The following is a 24,179-nucleotide window of genomic DNA, read 5'->3' as shown; positions in this document are numbered from 1 at the left end:
GCACCCCACTAGGTACCAGGGGTGGCAAAAATGCTGCTCCTGGTACTTTAAGAGCCGAATTTCCGGTTTGAAAACGGTAAATTCGGCTCTTCTAGCGCAGAAAGTGCAGTTAGGCTGTCTGCACTAGTGTACTGGCCCTCTCTGCCGCCCTTGTGGACCCCCTCAGGCTCAAAAAGGTAAGCGCATGGGGGAGGAGGGGGGCAGCAGCATGCACCACCTAACCCAGCACAAGCACCCCTCTTTATATAGCAGGGACCGCCCTGCTGTGACATCACAGAAGGGGGTGGGGCCTGCACAAGTATATGAAAAGTCGCTCACAGAGGTGGAAGTGGGGCAGAAGGCTGTGGGTCAAGACCATCAGAGGCTCAACCCACCCACAGGCTTCGGCCAGGCCCACACATAACTACTGCCAAATAAAGAGCTAAATAACTCGAAAACCACAAGTAATAAAAAAAAAAAGATGAAACCCAATTGCAAATTGTATCAAGATATCACTCTCTACATCATACTAAAAGTTAATACAAAGGTGAACATGCCCTTTAAAGCAGAGGTTTTCAAACTTTTAGGCTCAGTCCCCCACTTTGTTTATAAAAACATAGATGTTACAGTCACTGTCCCTAACTGGCAGCCTTGTGAATGAAATACATGAGAGGGCCTCATGTTGGGAGCCACTGCTTTTAAGAAACACACGCAGCTACAAATCATTGTATGTGCTACTGCATCCCATCTTGACCCATTTCTTCCGGACAAGATTTCCAAATTGGGAAATAATTCTAAGGAGAAACAAGTTCCTAGTTAAAAGCAGAATATAATTTAAATAAAAATAATAATTTAACAGTGCTGAAAAGAAAAGCATTTAAAGGGAAAGGTCCCCTAATTCAAACTTTCCATACAATGTATATTCCTATAAATTATAGACTAACGTTCCTGAAAAGCATTTATTATACAGACTGAGCCTGGCTTACCTATTTATTAATGTGTGTGCATGAACTCACTCTGCTGTGGGAAAATAAAATCTCTTTCTCAAACCCCAATAAAAGATTGCTTTAAGCTGCCACATTATCATGAGCAGTGATGATCTGTTTGGCTCTACTGAGCACAATGAAACTTTCAGTACTGAGGACCCTTGGCTGACCATAAATGTCAGCCAAACTTTCCAGCCAGTGATCAGTGTTGATAGATAGATCGACCTGCAATCATTATCAGATAAGTCTCAACATATAAAGTCAACCAGAGCCTCCCAAAGCGGTGTGTACAGAACACAAACTAGCCAGATATTACAGAATTCAAATATTTGTTCCATTTGCCCACACAGATCAGTCATTTGATTTGGCCAGCTTGATGTCATGTATGAGATGTCATGAAAACCCTAGCAAAACATCTACTGGATTCCCAAACAATTAATTCAGTATGATGTCACTTTAAAGCCCTGCCATGCAGGGTACTCTAGCTTTATGAAACGGTGAATCAAATGGATAACTACAATACCAGCTGCTTTGATAAAACTCAAATGAGATCTTTGTTCTGTATCAGAATATGGCGCCAGGTCACGGAGTGGATGAAAAAAAACCAAAAAAAAAAAAAAAAAAATGCGGGAGCAAAACGTTCAATGCAAGAAAGGTTAAACTTCTTACTTCATTTTATTTTCCTACAGCAGTTCTTTATTAACCCTTTGACTACCAACGACACTGAATATACGCCGCAAGCATAAAAATTAGCGTGCCAGGTCTGTAGAGTGCACGTTTCTGGGTTCAAAGGGTTAAAACAGAAATCTGCAGCTGTATATAAGAAACTTGATGGTAGAAAAGGTCCCAGATTTGCAATTAGGAAGCAGAGAAGAAAAGGTGTATCAAAAAGGTCTCAGCTCTTTGGTAGATGCAGAGTCCGTGGAGTGATCTTTTGTCCTGTGGAGGAACCTCTTGGCCCCCCCCACACTTGGCGATGCTGCTGGTTTTTAGCAGGAGAGGGGCAAGACCCGTATTATAGGCATTTTTACAGCTGTTTATTTATTTATTTTCCTTTTTAAATGTCTATTTTTCCATGAGGGAAAGCTGCAAGATCTCTTCCAACTGAGCTTCTTCCTGCTGGCGTTGTCTTTCTGCCTCCTCCAGCTCCTTGGCTGAGAGCTCCATGGCAAACTGTAAGTCTTTGTCAAAACTCAGAGACTGAGACGGAGACTGGCTACTGAGGCTGGAATGGGCACTTTGGGAATTGCCAAGAAGGCTCTCCTGCAGGGCTCTAAACAGAGAAACGTTGGGATGAATTAAACACTGAAAACACTTCATACTAAGAGTGACAACAATTTTTTTTACCATGTGGGTATTGCAGATAGGAATCATGTACATAATGGATAATTCAACCCAAAAGTTAAAAAAACCCTACCCTACATAGACCCCCCTCCAGCCTAGCTGCCACCCTCCCCGGGCAAATTCCCCTAACTCTTTACTTACCCCTCCGTGCAGATTCTATCCAGCAGATTTCAGGGCAGCCATCTTCTTCTCTTCGGTATTCTTTGGAATGAGACCAGTGTAGCGGCGCATGTGCAATTGTAGCAATTTATCTGTCCCGCAACAACTGCACATGTGCCGAATTTCACTAAAATTGCCTGTCTCATTCCGAAGATTACAAAAGCATCTGAAGATGGTGTCCCTGAACTCCGCTGGACAGGGGTAGAGGTTTTTTAACTTTAGAGTTTAGTTCTCTTTTAAGTGCTTTACCTATTTACTGAAGCTTCATAGTGGGAGAGATAACAATTATGGGAGATAATCCTGCATCTACTTTCTATATGGTTGCTGCACTGCTGGTATCCAGGAGTCATCAAACCAGAAGATTATACTATGTACAAGGATTTGTGCCGTAACTACTCTATTGTTTCAATTAGTCATCCCAATAAGCAAGTGGCATTTCCCTAGAGCCCACCAGGACAGAGTGGCCAAACATCAGCCCTTTCAACCAATTTTTTTTTACCACTTTTCAATAAATAACTTCCCCAGTTTGGAATAAAAACTAGAAAACAAATAATAAGGAAACAGTCAATAAGCATTAAATAAAATTCTAGCCAGCATTAATCTACTTTTCAGTTGCTGAGATTGGAGACAATGACAACCAGCTGGTATGATGCAATTTTTACATTTATTGCAAGATGCAGAAAGGAATGGCAAATGTTTAAAAATTATCCCCTCCAATGCTTACATGCCATATAAGCAGAATCGACAGTGCTGCCTTGCACTATAGGATCTATGTTTCAAGTGACATATGGGTAAAGGGCATTGCCTAACAACTAGTTTAAAAAAAGAAAAAAAAACATAAGGCTTTTGATTAAAATGGCAAATTACACCTTTGCTTGAACATCCAATAGATTCTATCTTTGTGGATATGTCCCAACAGGCCAGAGACACAGAAGGATACAGGTAACCAATCACAGCTCTGCCCTCACAGATCCAGATCAGTTTTGTGTAGTTGCTGGCTACCCAGTGTATAGCACAAAATAACCTGCTGATTCCTCCAGACTTCTGTACAAAAGTCCTGTAATTACCCTATATCTGCCCCATGCATTCCTTTATTTCATTAACTCAAATACATTACCTTTCATACTGTGTGTCAAAGACCTGATGAGAAGAGATACTCCCGTTTGAATGGCTTGGTGACATATACTATAAGGGAAGCAATAAGGGGAAAAAACAGACAATGAATAAATACAGCAATATCAGATGACATAAAAAACAAAGAACTTTGTTAAAATGAAGATAAATATGTCTGCACCCACCACAGCCATTACATAAGTGGTTTATGAAATGACAATTAATCAACAATTCAACAGAAAGGGGGAATGCAATCACTATTCTTTATGGAAAGCTATGAATTAAATTACACATAAATTGATTCTCCAGTAAAATAGATTGTTCCATTGCAAAAAAAAGTTTAATGGGAAAAGGAAAATATAGAGCATGGAGGACACCACAAATCTAAGCAACTGCAATTTATAAAATTCAGGGGGGGGGGGTTAGTGGAAGCACTCTTAAGGCTAAATCAAAATATATTTAAGTATAATGGAAGTGCTACTTACAATGCACTTCCCTGGTCCCCTGTCTCATAAGTAATTCAATATAAATGCAAATGCATGTGTTTACAAAACAGGGGTTTTTAGTTACAAAGTTATGATCATAAAGTTGAAAAGCCACCATACCACGTCAAGGTAAACCCCATATGGCGGTCCGTAACTTACTTAACTCAGGTCACAATATAAAAAGATACTTCTCTGCATAATAGCATTACCTGTACACAGTGTGTGTTGAGCATTGGTTTCAATCTGAAAGCTAAATCCTCCCCCGCCAGTAAGGGCTTTTAAGAGAGAGAGATAGCTCAAACCAACGCCCATATTTAAAAGCATAGGACCACCATTAGTATAAAGGGGTGGGTATGGGGTGCTATTAAAAACCACATAGAGCTGAGCCACAGCTTCAGGCGAATATACAAAATTCAGGGGGGGGGTTAGTGGAAGCACTCTTAAGGCTAAATCAAAATATATTAAACACACACTGTGTACAGGTAATGCTATTATGCAGAGAAGTATCTTTTTATATTATGACCTGAGTTAAGTAAGTTAGGGACCGCCATATGGGGTTTACCTTGACGTGGTATGGTGGCTTTTCAACTTTATGATCATAACTTTGTAACTAAAAACCCCTGTTTTGTAAACATATGCATTTGCATTTATATTGAATTACTTATGAGACAGGGGACCAGGGAAGTGCATTGTAAGTAGCACTTCCATTATACTTAAATATATTTGGATTTAGCCTTAAGAGTGCTTCCACTAACCCTCCCTGAATTTTGTACAACTGCAATTTATTCATAATTTATGCCCTCAGGGCAACCACCAAAATAAAAAGATGGATCACTGTGTTCAGTGACCATCATTAAAAAAGTGTTCTTGTGAAAGAAGTACAATGCAATAAACAAATACAGTATTTTTATTATTATTTTTTTTAAATAGGCATGAGGTATAAGCTTATCAGTAAGTTCCCGTGTTCCAGTGCATGGCATTTGTTAATCAATTACACTTCATTTACACTTTTAGTAACTGTTGCCTTCCAGGATGACTATAGTGGCTTTTTTTTAAGGTGTTAGCCTCTCATGATTTAAGATAGAGAGAGTTAGCAATCCAGTTTCAGGTATTCCACCTTATCTTGTTGGTTACTCTGAAGGCATTTGTTAGGGCTATTTTTTTTATTTAAAGAGATACTGTCTGGAGAAAACCTTTTTTTTTTTTTTTCAAAATGCATCAGTAAATAGTGCTGCTCCAGCAGACTTTAATTTTGACAGTTTTGATTGAATTTTGAAATCAGGCATGGGGTTAGACATATTGTAGTCCCAAAATCCATAGGTCACTAAATTTGTGCTCTACTACAAAGATGGAAGGAATAAAGCTTTATAAACGCATTTATATTTATATTAATAAAAACAAATACAGAACGCCAAACCTGATTTCCACTGCACTCTAGAAGACTCTGCTGAATAGCAAACTGCATTATCTCATCATCTTCATCTCGTATATGTAGGCTCCTCCCATTCTCCTGTACATGATAAAATGGAGGGATATCGAAGACTGATTGGTCCACCTCAAATTTTGGCAAAAGAGAGTCTGAGTAAAAGAAAAAAAGAAAAAAAAGAGATTAAAACCTGAAGTAAAGTAAATACAGATTTGCGGAAGATGGTAGCAGAGCCGGTGTATTTTATTTATATAAGGAGCACCAGTATTCAGTAGGGTGTGCCTAACACACTTGCACCCACCAATGAATACATTTTTCTTTTCCTTTGAAAGTAATTATTGCCATACATTTATTTAACAAGAACAACTGTTGCTGGAATATTAGGATTACTTTTTTTTACAGTGTGTTTGGTCCCACAAATCTCATACTAAACACTGTAGTAGACACTTGAATCATTTTACTGGAGTGTTTGCTGGTTTAACAGGAGAGCTAAAATCATGAGTACAAATCAAGCTTCCATGTTGGGTGTCTGTGCATCATGTATGCTTCCCTTTTAGAGACAACCATAGAAGTATCTGAATTCCAGCCTTATTGGATGCTTTTTTTTTTAAGGTGCATGTTGCAACTGATCAGAACGTCACTTGAGTAGAGCACTTATTAATTACCCTCATCTTGACTCTCTCTGGGAGTGGAGGCTGGACTGTCCTCTGCCCTGGAACAGGTATTCACATTTCCAAAGGTAATTCTTGCATTCAGAACATGAAATAGAGGGATTTCTGAAGAATAAAGCATGTAAGTTAGCAAATAAAAAGAGTATTAGCACAAACAAATATATGTAGTATTTCAAGGACCCCCACCAAAGGTGTGGGCCAATACAGTCTGCACTCCAGTTGGGGGAAACAGTAGGTTTTTTGAGGTGGAGTAAAAATATTCAGGGAGACCGGGGTCCGTTAAGTAATTGCCGGAATATTAGACATTTCAGTTTATAGAGTAGCACAAGCAATTAGCTTTGGTGTGTCTAGTATATAAAGGAAAATTAATGATTTGTGATGCTGTCTACCCCATGGGGCAGATTTGCATCATTATTACATAAGCCTATTCGATTGGAATATCAGGTACATATACAATACTATGGTTATGTAGGCATATTAATACTATTTCCCTAATCGACATTAACAAAATGTCAAGTTCAGTTCCACAAACATAAGGGACTGTTTGTGGCTACTGGATCCTTTAGGAGTAATTGCATTGTGATAGGTGTCATGGGTATTCTTTTGCAACCCATGGAGAAGATCTCAAACATTTATTAAGGCTCTTACACAAGGGTGATTTTTTCGGGTTCGTTTAAAAACATGTTGAAATGAATATTTAGTATTTATATGGAATTTTGTGAATGTAACAAAGTGAATTTTTGTGAGTTTGAAACGCAAACCTCTATTCTATTGTCTTATGTCAAGCACTAAAAAATGCAACCTGTTGCATTTAAGAAAACACAATGAAACTTGACTGCAATAAACCACAGTTCTGAATGCACATGAATATATACAGGCAGATTATAATGGAATCAGTTAGTAGGTGTGTTTAGGTACACTCTTAAGTTGCACAAAAAAACCCTACCTGTCTGAGAGTTCATACGTGGGATTTGCACTGCCAGTTTTAGTCAAGACTGTAGTTCATTTATCACAGTGATGCAAAACCCGTAAGACCAAGATATCATATGCCAATGTAAGAAACACACAAGGCATTTAAGGCTCCGAACAGGAGAGCAGAACCGTATGGCAAGTTGCACAATTCACAACCACGCAGTATGCAAAAAAAAATAACGATAACATATATATATATATATGTATATATATGGGCAATTACGCACCCCTTTTTTTGCATTTTGCACACTGCATGGTGCATTGTTAATGAGGCCTACAGTCTTTTCTGTAATAGGGGCACTTGATGCCCAAGAAGATCATATGTGCTGCTGTTTGCTACTTTCATAAGCAAGTGCAAACTGCTGGCTGTTTGGACCACAGGTTCTTGTCTGTCGACTTAAAAGTTGACCCTTATACAACTACAGAAATTAGTTTATGACTTTCCGAAAGCACCAAGTGAACTTTAGCTGTAGGATTCTGGCCTCATATATATAATAATTAATCTTGTACTAATGACAATTTGGTTAACTAAACCAAAACTACAAAAATTAAGCATGTTTTAAAATGTAGAATTTTATGTTCCGTTTATGTATGTGTAAGTCTTTCTTTAAGAAAGAAAATAAATATAACCAGGGCCTTATCTACTATATAAGCACTCATGCTTAGGGGCAGAACATTTGGAGGGGGGACCACTTTCATTATCCACTTTCTAAATAGAAGGGTATACCCCCATATTGAACTCAGCCCTGTGTCTGTCCTGTTTATGGGTCAGTACATACCTCCCAGCAATGAAGCACTGGGGAAAAGTTGTGCCTGTGGGTAACCAAGCCACTGATACACCTCCATGGCATTTTGTTTACAGTGATTATTTTATACACTATGCAGTTACACAGGCTGTCTGTACCTATTTTGACTGGAAAGCCTGGAGGAAACTGCAGAGTGATGAAGTCTCGAAGGTGAGCAAAATGAGAACTTGTTCTGGCCATGAGATCTATGATAGGCGTGACTTGTTCCACCAAGGACAGGGGGAAATCTTCACACATCCACAATGTGGCTTTAAACCTACAAAGCAGCACAAAAACACACTTGTTTGATTTTATTAATAAATGATTTTGCTTTCACTTTTACTATCATAGCACATTATTTTACTTTCAGGTCCAAAGCACACATAACAGTGTTAAAGAAATCAAATTTGTGCAAAGAATTTCAAATAAAAAAAATTCACAGCTTTTTACTATTACAGGCTTATGAGATAGGGTCTGCAGGTTTGTTCTTAAGGACAAGGAAAGTCTAAAATAGAATAAGGCTAGAACTTGCTCAGTGTGGTCTGGGCTGCTTAGGGATCGTCATAAACAAAGCTGCTTGAGTTCTGCATCTGACAATTCCTATCCACAGCAGTAAATGAAGGGAGAATTTCACTGCATACAGTCAGGTTTCTTATAAAAACGGTACACATTTTTTAATTAAAGTATATTGCAGATTGGTTTCTTTTTCATTAAAGAACGTAAAAATGGGATTTTATTTTTTTTCCTTTCCTTGTCCTTTGAGTTGAATTTGTATGTAAGTTGAAACATATACATTTACTTATTAAATGCAACTTAAGACAGTTGTCCGTCTTAACAAAGTACTTATTTTAACCTTTATGTCAATATTTATTTTTACCGTTCTGTGCTCCGCAGTAAACAACACACACCAGAGGTGACTGGGGCAGGTGGTTTATTAAAAGGAGAGGAGATTTGGGATACTCACCATTAAATCTCTTTCTCTTCTGTCACTTGGGGGACACAGGGACACTGGGTATAGCTAGTACCATTAGGAGGCAGGACACAACAAGTAAAGAAATCTGGCCCCTCCCCTACTGGCTATACCCCGAGCAGGTGGAGCTTAGCTCAGTTTGTACCAAAGTCAACAGGAATATATATAACTTGAATCTAATAAAACTGAAAACATTGTAACATACTGTACTATTTCTTGAGAAAAAGTGAAGGCCTCAGATCAGGGGGGGAAGCCCTGTGTCCCCCAAGTGACAGAAGAGAAAGATATATTTACCCACACTGATATGGGACTTATCCTCCAAATGCGATTAAACAATATTAGATAGCCAGGACCATGCAATTTAAATTAAAAAGCGATATTTATTAACACCATGCCAAAATTACTAAAACCATTTAAAATAAGCAGCGCTGCTTGGGGGGTGGGGTTCCCATTTCTCCTAAATATGTATTAGTAAACAGTCCAATGTAGTATGAGAGGCTGCGTGCACGCTTTGAATCCGAGCCTCCACTGAGTATCAATTGTAACCAGCTTCTAGTCAAAAGCGCCCATCCATACGAGGACCGTGGTTAAACTTGCATAAGCTGAGGAGAGCAATAGATCATCACCACAGATGAAATGAAACACCAATGAAGTGCTTAGTTCGATGGAGAAAAGGAGATTAGTCCAGTTCAAGTTGTGGATAACACTCTTGACAAAGCCGCGGGTAGCGGCGAAACAGCTGTCGAGGTACAGTGCTGCCAGGGGAATTCTTCTGCTCTCCTTCCTGGTGGGGATGATGCGCACCAGAGGTACAAGTGATATCGGAAGACGGATGTGAGTATGGACTGTTGCACAAACCGGTGTGGGAGGTGATCTGCTACGGTCAGTAATTTTCTTATTCGGTGCAGCAATCGCTGCAGAGCGGTGGGACACATACAACTACATAGTAATTGTTATACCACCATACCATTGGAATCCATATGTCCACCGGATGTATTTAGGGGATATCCCCTTCTCTAGAGCCCACGTCTAAGTTATTCAGAACTGTACTATTTTGGGCACCAATGTGTTAACCCCACACCGGTTCCGCCTCACATGCCGCTCTACACTTGTTATCCACAACTTGAACTGGACTAATCTCCTTTTCTCCATCGAACTAAGCACTTCATTGGTGTTTCATTTCATCTGTGGTGATGATCTATTGCTCTCCTCAGCTTATGCAAGTTTAACCACGGTCCTCGTATGGATGGGCGCTTTTGACTAGAAGCTGGTTACAATTGATACTCAGTGGAGGCTCGGATTCAAAGCGTGCACGCAGCCTCTCATACTACATTGGACTGTTTACTAATACATATTTAGGAGAAATGGGAACCCCACCCCCCAAGCAGCGCTGCTTATTTTAAATGGTTTTAGTAATTTTGGCATGGTGTTAATAAATATCGCTTTTTAATTTAAATTGCATGGTCCTGGCTATCTAATATTGTTTAATCGCATTTGGAGGATAAGTCCCATATCAGTGTGGGTAAATATGTCAATATAAATTAAATGTGGACACCTCCTTTATGCGGGCCGTTATTTGGCCATTACCAATTGTAGGTACCTTGCTTGGGCTATATGGATATTTAGAAGAGAAAGATATTTAACGGCGAATACACAAAATTTCCTTTTCACCTAGTCATCTTGGGGGACACAGGGACATACTAAAGCTGTCCCTTGCAAAATCCCGGGTGGGAGTAGAGGCCTAAGTGGTAGTAACCATCGCGGCTTGACGCACCTTTCTGCCAAAGCGAGTGTCAGAAGCCGCAAAGGTATCAAAGTGGTAACATTTGGAAAAGGAGTGGACTGAGGTCCAAGTAGCTGCTTTGCACAGCTGTTCTGCTAATGCCTGGTTTCGGAACGCACAGGATGTACTCACGCCTTAAGTGGAGTGAGCAGTGAGTGAACTCTGCATAGATAGAATTTTAGAGCCCGGACTGGGTCAAAAGTGTGCAATGCTGTCTCCTTCTGATTTGCTGGTGCAGGACAGAAGGTCGGAATCACCATCTCCTGGTTGAGGTGAAATTCTGAAACGACCTTAGGCAAAAAAGATGGGACTGTGCGGAGCACTGCCCTGTCATGATGGAAGACGAGGTATGGTGACTTACATGAAAGAGCGCTTAGATCTGAGACGCACCTCGCTAAGGCAATTGCAAGCAGGAAAACGGTTTTCCAGGTAATCCATTGAAGAGGGACGGAGCCCATTGGTTCAAAGGGGGGAACATTGTAGTGCACGCAGTACTATAGGTGAGGTCCCAGATAGGGACTGGTGCTCGAACGGGATGAGCCAGATGAGCTACCCCCTGTATGAATGTCTTGACGTCAAGTAATAAAGCTAGACGTTTTTGGAAGAGTACCGATAGTGCAGAAATTTGCGACTTGAGGGAGCCTAGAGACAACCCCATGGAATTGCAGGAATTCCAAAATGTTGGGAATGGAAAACACTGTAAATTTTGCCTTGTGATGTGTGCACCATTGACGGTAGGTGGCCCAGACTCGGTGATAAAGCTCTGGCTGACACTGGTTTTCGAGCAGCACACGTGCGCGACACAGCCCTAGAAAATCCCTTCTTTGTTAGGATTTGGGTCTCAAGAGCCATGCCGTCAAATTGAGACTGGCTGGGTTTGGATGACGGATTGGCCCTTGAGTGAGAAGGTCTGGAAGAGGAGACAGGGTCCATGGCTTTTTCACCGACAGGTTGATCACATCAGTGAACCAGGAGCGGCGAGGCCATCTTGGCGCAATCAGTATGAGAGTGGTCTATTCTTGTTGCATCTTTCTGAAGATCCTTGGAATGAGTGGCATAGGTGGAAAGGCATACTCCAGCTGAAATTGCCAAGTGGCTGTTAGAGCGTCGGCATCTATGGTTAGTGGATCCCTGTAGCGGGCCAGGAAGGTCGGCACTTTTCAGTTGTGCCAGGTTGCCATAAGTTCGACTTCCGGCGTGCCCCATTGTTCCATTAGTTTCTGAAAGATTTCATCCTTCAGTGACCACTCGCCTGGGTCCAGTGACTGCCAGCTTAGGAAGTCTGCTTCCCAGTTTAGCAACCCTGGAATGTAGATGGCTGACAGATGGGCCTGATGTAGTTCGGCCCACTGGAAAATGAGCCTTAGCTCAGTCAAGAACCCCCTCTGCTTCTTGTACCCCCTTGGTGATTGATGTAAGCCACTGCGGTGGGATTATCAGACTGTATTTTCACCGCTTGGCCCCTCAGCACCTTCTGCCAATGGAGTAGTCCTAGACTAATTGCCCAGATCTCGAGTAGGTTGATCTGAAGCTTTCGCTCGTCGAGACTCCATTTTTCCATGTGCTGGTCGGCCTTAGAGAACTGCTCCCCATCCGAAGAGGCTTGCGTCCATTGTGAGAATGCTCAAACCGGGTTCTCCTAGGAGTTTTCTCCCCTTAAGGTGAGCAGAGTGTAGCCACCACTGGAGGGATGTGAGACAGGCGAATCTCTTGGAGTAAGGACGAATCCAGCTGGCGAGAATGTTCCACTGGAGATAACTGATTGGAATGCGGTGCGCTTTTATATCTGCTGGGGGAGCCTGGACATGAAGAATCAATGAGGGGGACTTGAGGAAAACTCTATGTGGTAACCTTGAATGATAATTTTGTGAATCCATGAATCCTGAGTGCAAGCCACACGTCGGCATAAAGGCATAGCCTCCCCCCTATTGGCATTGTGCTTGAAGGGACGGTGTCATGCTGAGGTATTTTTTTTTTCCGCAGTCTTGGAAGTGTGCTTTCGACCCTGCCAGGTTGTTCTTTATTTACCGCCGCATACTGGCGGGGGAGGATAGATCCTTTTCACTGAAACCAAGGTTCAACAGACACTGATTACACTGAATGCTACTATGTAGTAAGACTTTTTATACTATGGCCGAAAGGCAAACAAGTTAGGGACCGCCATGTGGGGTTTACCTTGACGTGGTATGGTGGCTTTTCAACTTTATGATCATAACTTTGTAACTAAAAACCCCTGTTTTGTAAACTTACTTTTGAGACAGGGGCCCAGGGAATGTGCATTAAAACTAGCACTTCCTTTATACTTAAATATACTATTACTTAGCCTTTAGAGTGCTTCCACACCCCTATTTTTATACATTGTATTGTTGCCAGAAGCTGTGGCTGAGCTTCATGTGGTTTTTAATAGCACCCCATACCCCCCCTTAAACTAATGGGGCCCTATACTTTTAAAAATGGGCGTTGGTTGGACAATGCCTCTCCCTTAAAAGCCGCATACTGGCGGGGGAGGATAGATCCTTTTCACTGAAACCAAGGTTCAACAGACACTGATTACACTGAATGCTACTATGCAGTAAGACTTTTTATACTATGGCCGAAAGGCAAACAAGTTAGGGACCGCCATGTGGGGTTTACCTTGACGTGGTATGGTGGCTTTTCAACTTTATGATCATAACTTTGTAACTAAAAACCCCTGTTTTGTAAACTTACTTTTGAGACAGGGGCCCAGGGAAGTCTTTATACTTAAATATACTATTACTTAGCCTTTAGAGTGCTTCCACACCCCTATTTTTATACATTGTTCTTTATTTACCGCCAAAGTGTCCTCGTGTTAGAAAGGACTGTCATGGGGGAGAAAAGCGTGTGCTCTTGGTTTGGGAGACACAAAAAAAAACGTACCCCTGTGGAAGGAGGAGCGTGCTTTGGGTTGTGGCAACAAAGTACTCTTGCCTCCTGTGGTTTGATGAATGATTTTGTCCAAGTCGTGGCCAAAAAGTAGCTTTCCTTTAAAGGGGATGGATGTCCAGGATTTCTTGGAAGAAAGGTCTGCTGACCATAGTTTCATCCAGAGAGATCTGCGGGCCGCTACTGAGAGTGCTGATGACTTGCTGATGACGTGTGCTGCGTCTACCAAAGCCTCACAGAGGTAATAATTTGCTTCCTTTTTTGGTAAGTTCGGCCGAGAAGAGATATAACTTTAGAAACCGTTGGTTCGCCTGAAAACGTCTCTCTGGCGTGTCCCACTCTTGTTGAATGATTTGGTCAAGCTGTGAGTGAGAGGGAAAACTGGTGACACCTTACTGTGAAGTTTGAAAAGCACTTTAGAAGAATCAGACAAGACTTCTGGTTCTTGAAGGTAAAGGGTTTCCAAAACTGAGGAGATTAAGGAATCTACTGACTCTGAGGATAGTTTGGGAGATTCCTCCTCTTCGCGGTCTGAGGCAGAGGATAGTTCAGCTTCAGAACGGTCGCAATCATCCCCGGAATCTAAGAGGGATGGAGATTAGTGTCTGTGAGGAGTATCGCTTTCCTCCTCAGAAGGAGATGGTGCTCTGCGATTGGATGCCCTTGCCTTGGGGTTGTCCAGGTGGGACAGAAGCTTGTCCAATGAAAGCGCTAGCTTTGGAATTCCTGTGGCTAGTTGTGATGCCCACTGTGGAATAAGGAGGTCACTGGGTGGCTGGTTGTCAGTATTGGAAACTGACAGCTCGCCCTGAGCAGGCTGACTCACCAGAGGTGGAGTAGGTTCTGAGGATTCTGAGCCCTGAACTGGCGGTTTACACCTTACACAAATGGGGTCTTTGTGCAATGAGGGCAGCCGTTTGCAGCATTTGGCACAGACTAAGAACCTTACTGTAGCAGGTGCACCCCTTGAAAAAAAGGCGGTCACTGTTCCCCTCAGACATGGTGGCTAAAGAAGAGAGAACCACTTGAGCGTATTAGGGTAACCCCTAATGGTATGCAGCCGAGTAAAACTGCTGCCTGCTTGGAGTCAGTAGAAACAAACAAACTAACCTGCGTGTGGTAGGAGCAGATAATTGTAGCTGCTAGTGTAATGGCACTAGCTAAATGCGTGTCCCAGCAGCACCGTTTCGCCAAACTGCTTCTGAACAGGAGAAGGGTTTTTGTGTGTGCTGTCCCCTCAATTGCCAAATTGGATGTCTATGGAGCGGTGCGCACAGAAAATGTCGGCTGAGATCTGTAAGGGCATTAATGTAATGACACAATCGCGCAAACTAAGTACCAAGGCGCCAAATTTTAAAAAGCCACTCGGTCAGGGGATCCGGTTCGCCACTCATTGCATTTATTGAGTAGCTGTGCGGGCCTTCTGTTTTCCCGCCAGCTAGTGTGTAATTACCCAGTCTGTTCCCTATGATAGGCTTGGAGGAAGACAAGCTGCAGCCTTAGCTAATTACCTCAGCTAAGTTAGCGAGGTAGTAACACTTGTGCTGTCTTAACAGAAGCCGGTTGGGGAATTACTGGGGAGAGCCAGGGGAGCGCAGAATACTCACAGTTAGAAGAAACTCTCAGCCAGCTCTCCTCCTGAAAGGGAAGGAGACGTAATTCAGCTGTTGGTCTGTGATAAACACCAATAAGACCCCGGAGACAGAATCCAATGTTGGAAAATGCCCAGTAAGGAACTTCTACTCAGTGTAGAAGTCCTGAGAATCCTCTGTTGTCAGACAACTGACAAGTAAAAGATCACATCCTCACCTCCCGATGACACAACTAAAACTGAGCTAAGCTCCGCCTGCTGGGGGTATAGCCAGTAGGGGAGGGGCCAGTTTTCTTTACTTGTTGTTTCCTGCCTCCTAATGGTACTAGCTATACCCAGTGTCCCCCAAGATGACTAGGAGAAAGCTAAATACGAATAAAAGTCAAGCAAACCATAGTATGTTACTGTAATAGTCCCCGTCTGTAAGTGTGAGTTGTATGTAAGTTAGATTTATGTAACTCGAGGACTCCCTGTATTCTTAAACATCATGGAAAGGTCAATTGTGGTTGCCGTGTCTATTTTGAGTAATCAATTGTGATGTAAACACAAAAAATGGTCTAAGTGATATATATTGGTCCACAGGCGCCATATTACTAGTATAATACCCACATTGGCTTCCCATTTACACCTGAGCTCCTCTGGTGAGTTCTCATGTACATCCTGTTGTAGCTTAGCATAAAGCAAGTGGTCAACTTTACTTTCTTGATCTGTACTATGGGCTTATCAGGTAGATACAATTACAAAAAGCCCATTATGATGAAGCTTGTGTGTTCCCACTCCTTCCCCATTCCAGGGCACTTGTATAGATGTCTATCTATCAATCTATCTATTTACACACAACCAACTGACATGTTGAACAGCATGTAAACCATAAACATAGAAAATATGTGCAGCTGCAAATGTGGAAAAATCTAGTTTTTTTCACTGTTTTGTAACTCACATTGATTCTTTATGACATGTCTTAAGATCAAGTTGGGAAATGTACATTTTGCACTGATAGCAGCATTAATATAACAATTACCGGTTAAACTACTAACTTTTGAGTCCTGATTGTAAGCTCCTTTGGCCTTCCAATGTCCCTGTTCTTGAGATCAAATTCTGGATCAAAATACTCTTCAGGAGTTATAGCAGTAGGGTTGTTTGCTGTGGCAAACTCTGTGGTGAGGTCCTTAAGAAAAAACAAATGCATGCATGGTTTAGTCAATCAGCTCAGAAAGTTAACAACTTGCCAAGTATTTACTTCAAGGCTGAGTGTAGGAAGATGTGACCAGTTTTACTTATGTTATTCTTTGACTCACAACAAAATATTCTCTTGCATGTGAAACCAGGGGTGAGTGCCCTTTCTATCGATTTTTTAAATGCTATAATAAAAACAAAGATATTGGTCGACATTCTTTAAATGCAATGATTCCTACGAAAGTATTAAAAAAAAAAAATAGTCTTAAGCAAGCATAACGGCAATAATCGTCTTACATTTGCATGACCTTGTGATGGCTACTTTTCCAGAGAAAGGTTGATGTTCTAAAACAGTTACTAGTGTGGCATTAACCACTTTGCAGAGTGATTTGTCTAAGTTGGAAAACTGGGCAGCAAACTGGAAAATGAGGTTCAATGTTGATAAATGCAAGGTTATGCACTTTCTGTGGCTACTAAAGCAAATAAAGTTCTGTCTTGCATAAAAAAACAGCATTAACTCAAGGGATGAAAACATCAATTCAATTGATAGGAGATACCAGATGTACGGTCTCCTGACGCTCACCTGTACAATAAATGCAATGCAGTTTTATAAGATACTTTACTGGGTAGCAGCAATTGAGAGACACGGACCCTATGGTGTTTAAATGCTTCAAGAAAATCTCTGGCTATAAAATTTACATTTTGTAAAACAACTTACCCCCTGGGCTCCAAACTGATGCTCAACTGTCCCAAGTAAAGATTCCAAAAAGTTTCTGTCACCTGAAAATCACAAAAGATTCCAATATTATGTATCCCATACACACCAATTTCCTTACAAAGAAAGACTCCCGTCCCAAAGACTAAAAGCTAGTCAGAACAGTCTAGTCAGTAAGTTGGGCTACTGTTTAAATGTTTACTTTTATTATATTGAATGGTATCAGCACTGTAGATCCTAGGCGAGACATCAGACACAAATCTGCCTACATTATCACCTTTGTATCGAGACTTTTCCTCTTCTGTCAGATGTTCTGTCCTTGTTTTAGTCACAACATTAACATTATTCGCAGAATACACCTTTAACAGAGAAAATAAGTAGTCAACTAAAAGCCATATCCCATATTTTCAAGATATACATTTTTATTGATGAATTGATGTGCTACCTTGGCTTCATAGCTGTTCACTGCTTCAACCTTATCCGACCTCCAGCCCCAAAATCCAGACTTTGTCCTAAAAGCAAAAATCATCATTTGATTATGAATACTTGCTTTTATTAACACTTAGTAGATCATGATCTTCTTGTCATGGCTGTCATTACAAGGTATTGCAGTAAGTAAATATACTTAGCAAATATATATAATAATACTAGTAAATCACTAACACCCATGTGTTTTACCTTCACAGCTGGCATTATCATAATAACTGCTAAAATTGTTTATAATAGGTATTTTTATACTGTATACTTTGTATTCACGAACAAGTACTACAAGTGTTCTTTAATGAATACACGCTGTGTGCAGAATTTCACAGTGCAGCTGATAGTTGCCAGAAGCAATGATGAGTGTAGCAATCTAAAAGCACATGATTCAATTCAAGGCAAAGAAAATCAATAACACAACAAATATCATCATGGCAACACTTACATGAAGGACAGGAGTAAAGTAAATGCACTTTTTTTTTTGCTTGCTGAAAAATAAATCTACAGAGGTCATGAAATTTAGCCAAGCAATGGCTGACATTTAGCTAGGAACAAAAGAAATCAATAGCGTTGCTTTTGTCATGAGCAGCATTAAGCAACGGTTGTTAATTACTAAAACATCACTTAATTAATTTGCTATTGATTTATTTCAATCTCCTCTGTGCCATTGTTTTTTTCTCTGCCTCAGTAGCTAATGCTTGATTAGACCCAATCATATTTACACCTAGAGCAGTCTATCAGAAGAGTTAGGCATCTTACAGTCTCATGCCTGTAAATGTGTTTAATTACAAAAAAGATCTATTTATTTGCATATTGGTGTTACATTTAATATACATGAAAGTTACTAATGAAATGTTAATAGCTACAAAAGGACAAACATTGTAATGGCTGTTTAGATGTCACATGGAGATGGTCAATAAGCTTGACTATGAGTATAGTGAGTATACTAGGAGAAGGGTGCAATTCATACCGTTCAAAGGCAATGGTTTTTGTATCCAACGAGGTGTTGATGACGGGAGATGTAAGCCTCTTGGTGATTTCTCTTTCTGCTGGCTGCATAGAATCTAAAGTGATGCCTTCAATCTCCTGAGAGATGTCAAAGCGTTCCTTTGTGACAGTCTTGTCATCATGGTTTATTTCCATCAGTTCTGCCCAGTTATCTAGTGACAATGGATTAGATGTGGGAAAATGATAAAAGATAATTCGACCAATCAACCGTAAGGCTTATGCTCACAAAGAAAGAAACAGCATCATTAAGTGAAGAACAAAGCAAGCAATTTTATGTTTGCTGTACACACAAAACAGCCCCTCTTTTTCACACTAGAGGAAAATACATTATATTTATAAATAGGGGCCCTCTCCCATTTCATTTTACATTAAACAGACTATTATGATGGTATAGTTAAGTGTGCCCACAGCATGCAGCATGATACGGATGCTTTTGCTGAGGCAAGCACTAACAGGTAATACATAATAGTTTGACATTTTATTGAAAAAGTGAAGGCCAGTGATTTATTTTTTATATCAATTTTAACATGAATTATTTCCAGCAGCAGAGCTAACTTCTACAGGAATGGCCATATTATATCAGTATATTGTCCCTGGCATTGTCCAGCATTAGTAGCTTTGCCTACAAGCTGAAGAGCACTGAACCTGAACACATCAAACACACCAGGAAATAAAAAATATTAAGATAATAATAATTATTATACGTGTCGACCCTAGCCATTCCAAAATGTATCTAGTGTGTCATAATCCCTCATAATGAAAGAGAATATTGAAAATTTGTTTTATTTAAACCCATTTCACATATTTAAAATCCGTATTTCACAGAAAACATGGCACTTATCTTACCTTCCTCCTTAAATATGAAGCTATGCTTTCCTCTGATCCAGTTCATATTCTCAAATCCTAAAAGAGTGGCATCAACTCGAAGTTTAGCACCACTTTTCCATATCCTGCATACATCACTTGGGCATACTCTAGATAGCAGTGGGACTGCAGATTGATAAATGACAGAACATAAACAAAAGTATTGATGCATTGGGACTAAGCACATACCAAATAAAACAACTGTTTGAACTAACAGCAAATGCTCTGTTTTAAGATTAGAGTGTTCATTTGCTCCATAAGAAAATGTATTACTTTGTATGGCAGAAGGCCATTCAAAAATCAAAATGAGCAGGTGATATTTTTGGCTTATACTGTAGTTTAACATATCCAGAGCAGGAATAGAATGGTGTACTAGCAAGACACTAGTTACCCTTAACTACATCATCAGTTTAGAATACACTTTTTCATATTTTTATTAATAAATATAAGCAACTAATAAGGATACCTTCATTAGCACCATGTATAAACTTACCCCAGCTTGTAAATTCCCACTTCATTTCGACATAAAAATCAGACGCCTTTAGAAAAAAAATAAAGGAAAGACGTAGATAAGAAAAGATGTCATAACCCTTATGGAAAGCTGGATCTCAGCTGCAAAACTGCAAAAGACATAAAACCAAAGGACTGCAAACAACTAATGAAAATAATGAGATAGAACTTTTATATGGAACTAAAAATGTCAGACTTAGCACCATTCACTGAACATATCGAAGCATATGGAGGGGTCAATCTCGCATATGTAACTGAATACAATGCAGAGGAACTGCAGGTGCTTGGCTCCAACATAGGAACATTTGTACTACAATGGCCATCTATGAAGCCCCAATTAATCATCTCCTACACGCCCCAATTAGAAATATCCCACAATCCATTCAGGCGATATGGTCTTTCTCCACACAACTCAATACATCTTACATGGATAAGGAATGCAAACTTCACTGCAAGAAGATACAATAATACACTATCCCAAACATAACAACCACTGGGCCTATGAAACATAGAAGACCTAACCATAGACAAACTAACAATACTTCAGATCTGACAAAGAAATACCCTTTTCTATACAATCAACATTTCCTCTTACTACAGTAAGAGGAAATGTTGATTTTTTTTGGGGCAGGAACATGCCCCAAAATGTATGTGTCACATTGACAAACAGGATATCTTTTCTTCCCACTTGCACTTATCAGGTCAATATTTTGTTTTTGTGGCTTAGCCCAACTGACAAAAGTAAACACCTACAGAATCAACTACTATTACTGATTACTTATTGACATGTGCTTTACAGCCTCTAACACAGTCAATGGATAATAGAATGCAGTGACATCTTCATCTACTGATCACACATGGCCCAATTGAGCCTCAGAATCTCCGGAGCAACAGCACAAAGTTCATTTGGGATCACACACACTTGAGCAACTGTATATAGACTAATTTAGCTAACTAAATAATCAAACTGCTTGGACGCATCTACACTTGAACAGCAACATAGGGCTGCATCTGAATATGGTGTCTCCTATAGGCAGGAGCTATAACATAATGGGAGGGTGCATTTGTACAGACAACTGAACAGAACCACAAACACTTCAGTTTACCCACCTCCAAAGTTTTTTTTAACAGCTCAGGGACTCCTCCAAGTGCTGTGGACGCTTTATGGAATTCCCTATACTGTAGGACCAGCTGTACCATTTCTGGGTCTCCTGTGCTAACCGCCTCATGAAGAACTGCAAGAAAACCAAAACAGTGTGTTACCCAAATCATGATAACCTTCTAATCACAAAATTCCAGGTCCCAACTACATGAGCACATGGGGGGGCAAAAGGCTTGCACCACTTTCCCCACAGTTGGTGAGGACTTCCTCTCACGGATTATGAGCTTCTGGTGTAATATACACCATGATCCATTTGGTACTATGTGCTCTGGGGTAGGCCCAATCTCTCTTACTGTATGAATTGTCCTTAGGGTGGCAACACATTCGAATGTATAATTTGTAACCTAGCTAGAAGAGTTTATGAGTTAGATTTTTTTTTTTTTTTTTTTTAAAAACCTAGATTTCGGGAAACATTGTAAAAGGCAGAAAGCAAGAAAAGTAATTATTTGTGCTGTAACACGTTTTGAAAAGTCGTAATGCTTATATTGCCACATAGGGGCAGTTATCAAAACCATATCAATAAAATATGAGAAAAAAGTGTTTGCATACTAATTTTCCCTATCTTTTAGCAATACATTATAGGGAATTTGTGCAAGCACAAAACACTTCATTCATTTAAGCAACAAAGTTACTCAACAACCATTAAACAAGTATGATATATGTACTATAATATATCTAGCATACCCGTCCATCCATCACGGTTCTCTTTGGTGACATCAGCTTTGTGCCTCAAAAGAACTCTTGCAGTTTCTAAATGTCCCAAAGAGACTGCCAGGTGTAATGGTGTCCGACCTCGTGGATCCAGCTGTTCTACGTCCTGTGTATGTGTAGAATTCCATAAAAAAATAAAAAGTTTGAGTCAGCTTGTATATTTATTTTAAATGGAGGTACAGACACATACATAGCAAAGAGCACTGATTAAATTCCCAGCATCCTCAGCCAAGAAACAGGGAATGTAATGGTGAAACTGTTTGACATGCTTGCCACACATTGGAGGTCCAATGTGGCCCCCTCATATGCGAACATATATATGAATGGCTTTGAGCATAAGTATATCTACATTAACACCAAATTCCGTGAACATTGCTTACGGTGGTATCGCTATATCGATGATGTGTTCGCTATATGGGTGGGGCCACGTTGGACCTTGGACAATTTTGTCCAACATGTTAATTCAGTCTCACAATACATTAAGTTTACCTCACATGTGCACACATCTGAGATTTCTTTTTTGGATACCCGGGTATATAGGTCTGGTGATATATTATTAACAGACCTATATACCAAACAGATAGGAACACACTTCTCCATTACGATTCAGCACATCCCGTTCAAGTGAAGAGAGCTTTACCAAAATCACAATTCACACGTGTTAAACGAATAGTCAGTGAATCTGGGGTATTGGGGCACAGGTTGAATGAAATGCAGGAGAAATTCAGGACAAGGGGATATCCTATGGAATTACTTACACAACAACATTCAGAAGTAGAACAGTTGGATAGAGATCGAGTTCTATTGGGTGGCCCCCAGAAACAGTTGGAACGTATTCCATTCGTCTCCACTTTTACTACAATAAGTCCCCAAATAGCTAATATTTTACGGAAACACTGGAGTCTTTTGAAGGATGGCCTGTCAAATGTACCAGCGTTTAAGTCTCCCCCGGTAATGTCCTACAAAAAGGGACGTACGATTGGCTCAATGTTGGTAAAATCCGACCTGGGAGGTGGGGATGATGGACAGTTGACCTTACAACCAAGGAAAAATGAAACGTTTCCATGTCTGAATTGCAATTGTTGCACTAATTGTTTGAGGGGTCCGACTGTATCATCCTCGGAAGGGAACCCCCATAAAAATTAAAGGGTATCACACTTGCTTGACTACATATGCAGTATATGTGATCAAATGCCCATATGGGTTTATGTATGTAGGACAAACCACCCGCCAAGTGAAGGAGAGGATAAGGGAGCATAAATCGGCCATTAAAACCAAAAAGATTGAGCAAGCTGTAGCGGGGCACTTTGTGGAGATGGGCCATGGGGTACAACAGCTGCGGTTTCAGGTAGTGGAATCCATACCCCACCCTAGACGAGGCGGCGATAGAGTGAAAAAACTCTTAAAAAGGGAAGCATATTGGATCCGCCGCCTAGAGACCTTAACCCCTAAAGGCCTGAATAAAGAATACGATTTGCAGACAATATATTAGAGTTTAATTTTTTAATTGCAATTTTAATATTTATATTTTACAGATTTATTTACACACAATAAGGTGAACAATTCGGATTACATGGACAGATAAGTGCCAGTGGCAACAGAATATATTGTTTACCGTTACATTGTATAATTTTGGAAACTTTGTGTGTATTGTTTTAAATTGACCATGTTTTGTATCTATCTTATCCCACCAGAGGGCGCTATCTGGAGTGCTTTAAAAGGAAGTCTGATAAATGTATCAGTTAGTTTGACAAAGAGCCAGGATGTGGCTCGAAACGTTACTGTATCGTTGGTCGTAGCCATGCAACAATAAAGGCTTTTTATCTATGGAAAGTTGCTGTCCGTTATCGAGATTTTCACACATTGGAAATTAACAGGAACAGTAAGAAGTGAACAGAATAAAAAGTGTAACCTGTGATAACCTGCACTGTGCAAAAGAAACATGTTTTACGTTTAAATGGTTGAGCTTTTTAATTTTTATTTTTTTAAATGAAGCAGCTTATAAAACAGATTTTGTTTAATTTTCAAAACTGCTTTTCCCACACTGACAAACTTCTGATTTGGCATAAAATGATGTAAACAGGAAATTCAATGACCAAATGCCTAACTGGGAAAAACCATATACACAGCTTTCCAGGCAATGATTGAGAACATATGATGACACAGTCAACTGACAGGATCAATTCTGACACACAGTCCCATCATCATAATACAGATTCTCCCTTCTGTCTTGAGAATAGATGCATGGAGAAGATCTTAAAAATACTCCTTGAACACTGAGCCCAGCATTTTTTCTTAAAAGGTAAAAATTATTATATATTTCAACAGATTCTGCCCATCTCCTGCTCCACCCTACAGCTAATATGTGCAAGCAAAGAAATTAAA

At 40.2% G+C, this 24,179-nt stretch overlaps 1 protein-coding gene across 1 annotated transcript in view; it reads right to left on the bottom strand.

The window, feature by feature from the left end:
• Window positions 1-1,621: 1,621 nt before the first annotated feature.
• Window positions 1,622-24,179, bottom strand: part of ankrd13a.L (ankyrin repeat domain 13A L homeolog) — a 23,897-nt gene continuing 1,339 nt past the window's right edge. The window contains 14 exon segments of the mRNA NM_001094574.2: window positions 1,622-2,238; window positions 3,586-3,653; window positions 5,484-5,644; window positions 6,158-6,268; window positions 8,040-8,197; window positions 16,206-16,336; window positions 17,063-17,124; window positions 17,337-17,418; window positions 17,505-17,571; window positions 18,510-18,699; window positions 19,394-19,537; window positions 19,905-19,950; window positions 21,032-21,156; window positions 21,768-21,900. Of these exon segments, the coding sequence (NP_001088043.1) occupies window positions 2,031-2,238; window positions 3,586-3,653; window positions 5,484-5,644; window positions 6,158-6,268; window positions 8,040-8,197; window positions 16,206-16,336; window positions 17,063-17,124; window positions 17,337-17,418; window positions 17,505-17,571; window positions 18,510-18,699; window positions 19,394-19,537; window positions 19,905-19,950; window positions 21,032-21,156; window positions 21,768-21,900 (1,686 nt within the window). The 3' untranslated portion in view covers window positions 1,622-2,030.

Source organism: Xenopus laevis, chromosome 1L (assembly GCF_017654675.1).
Source record: "Xenopus laevis strain J_2021 chromosome 1L, Xenopus_laevis_v10.1, whole genome shotgun sequence".
Taxonomy (NCBI): domain Eukaryota; kingdom Metazoa; phylum Chordata; class Amphibia; order Anura; family Pipidae; genus Xenopus; species Xenopus laevis.
Note: the sequence above shows the minus strand (reverse complement) of the source record. Positions and strands in the feature narration are given on the sequence as shown.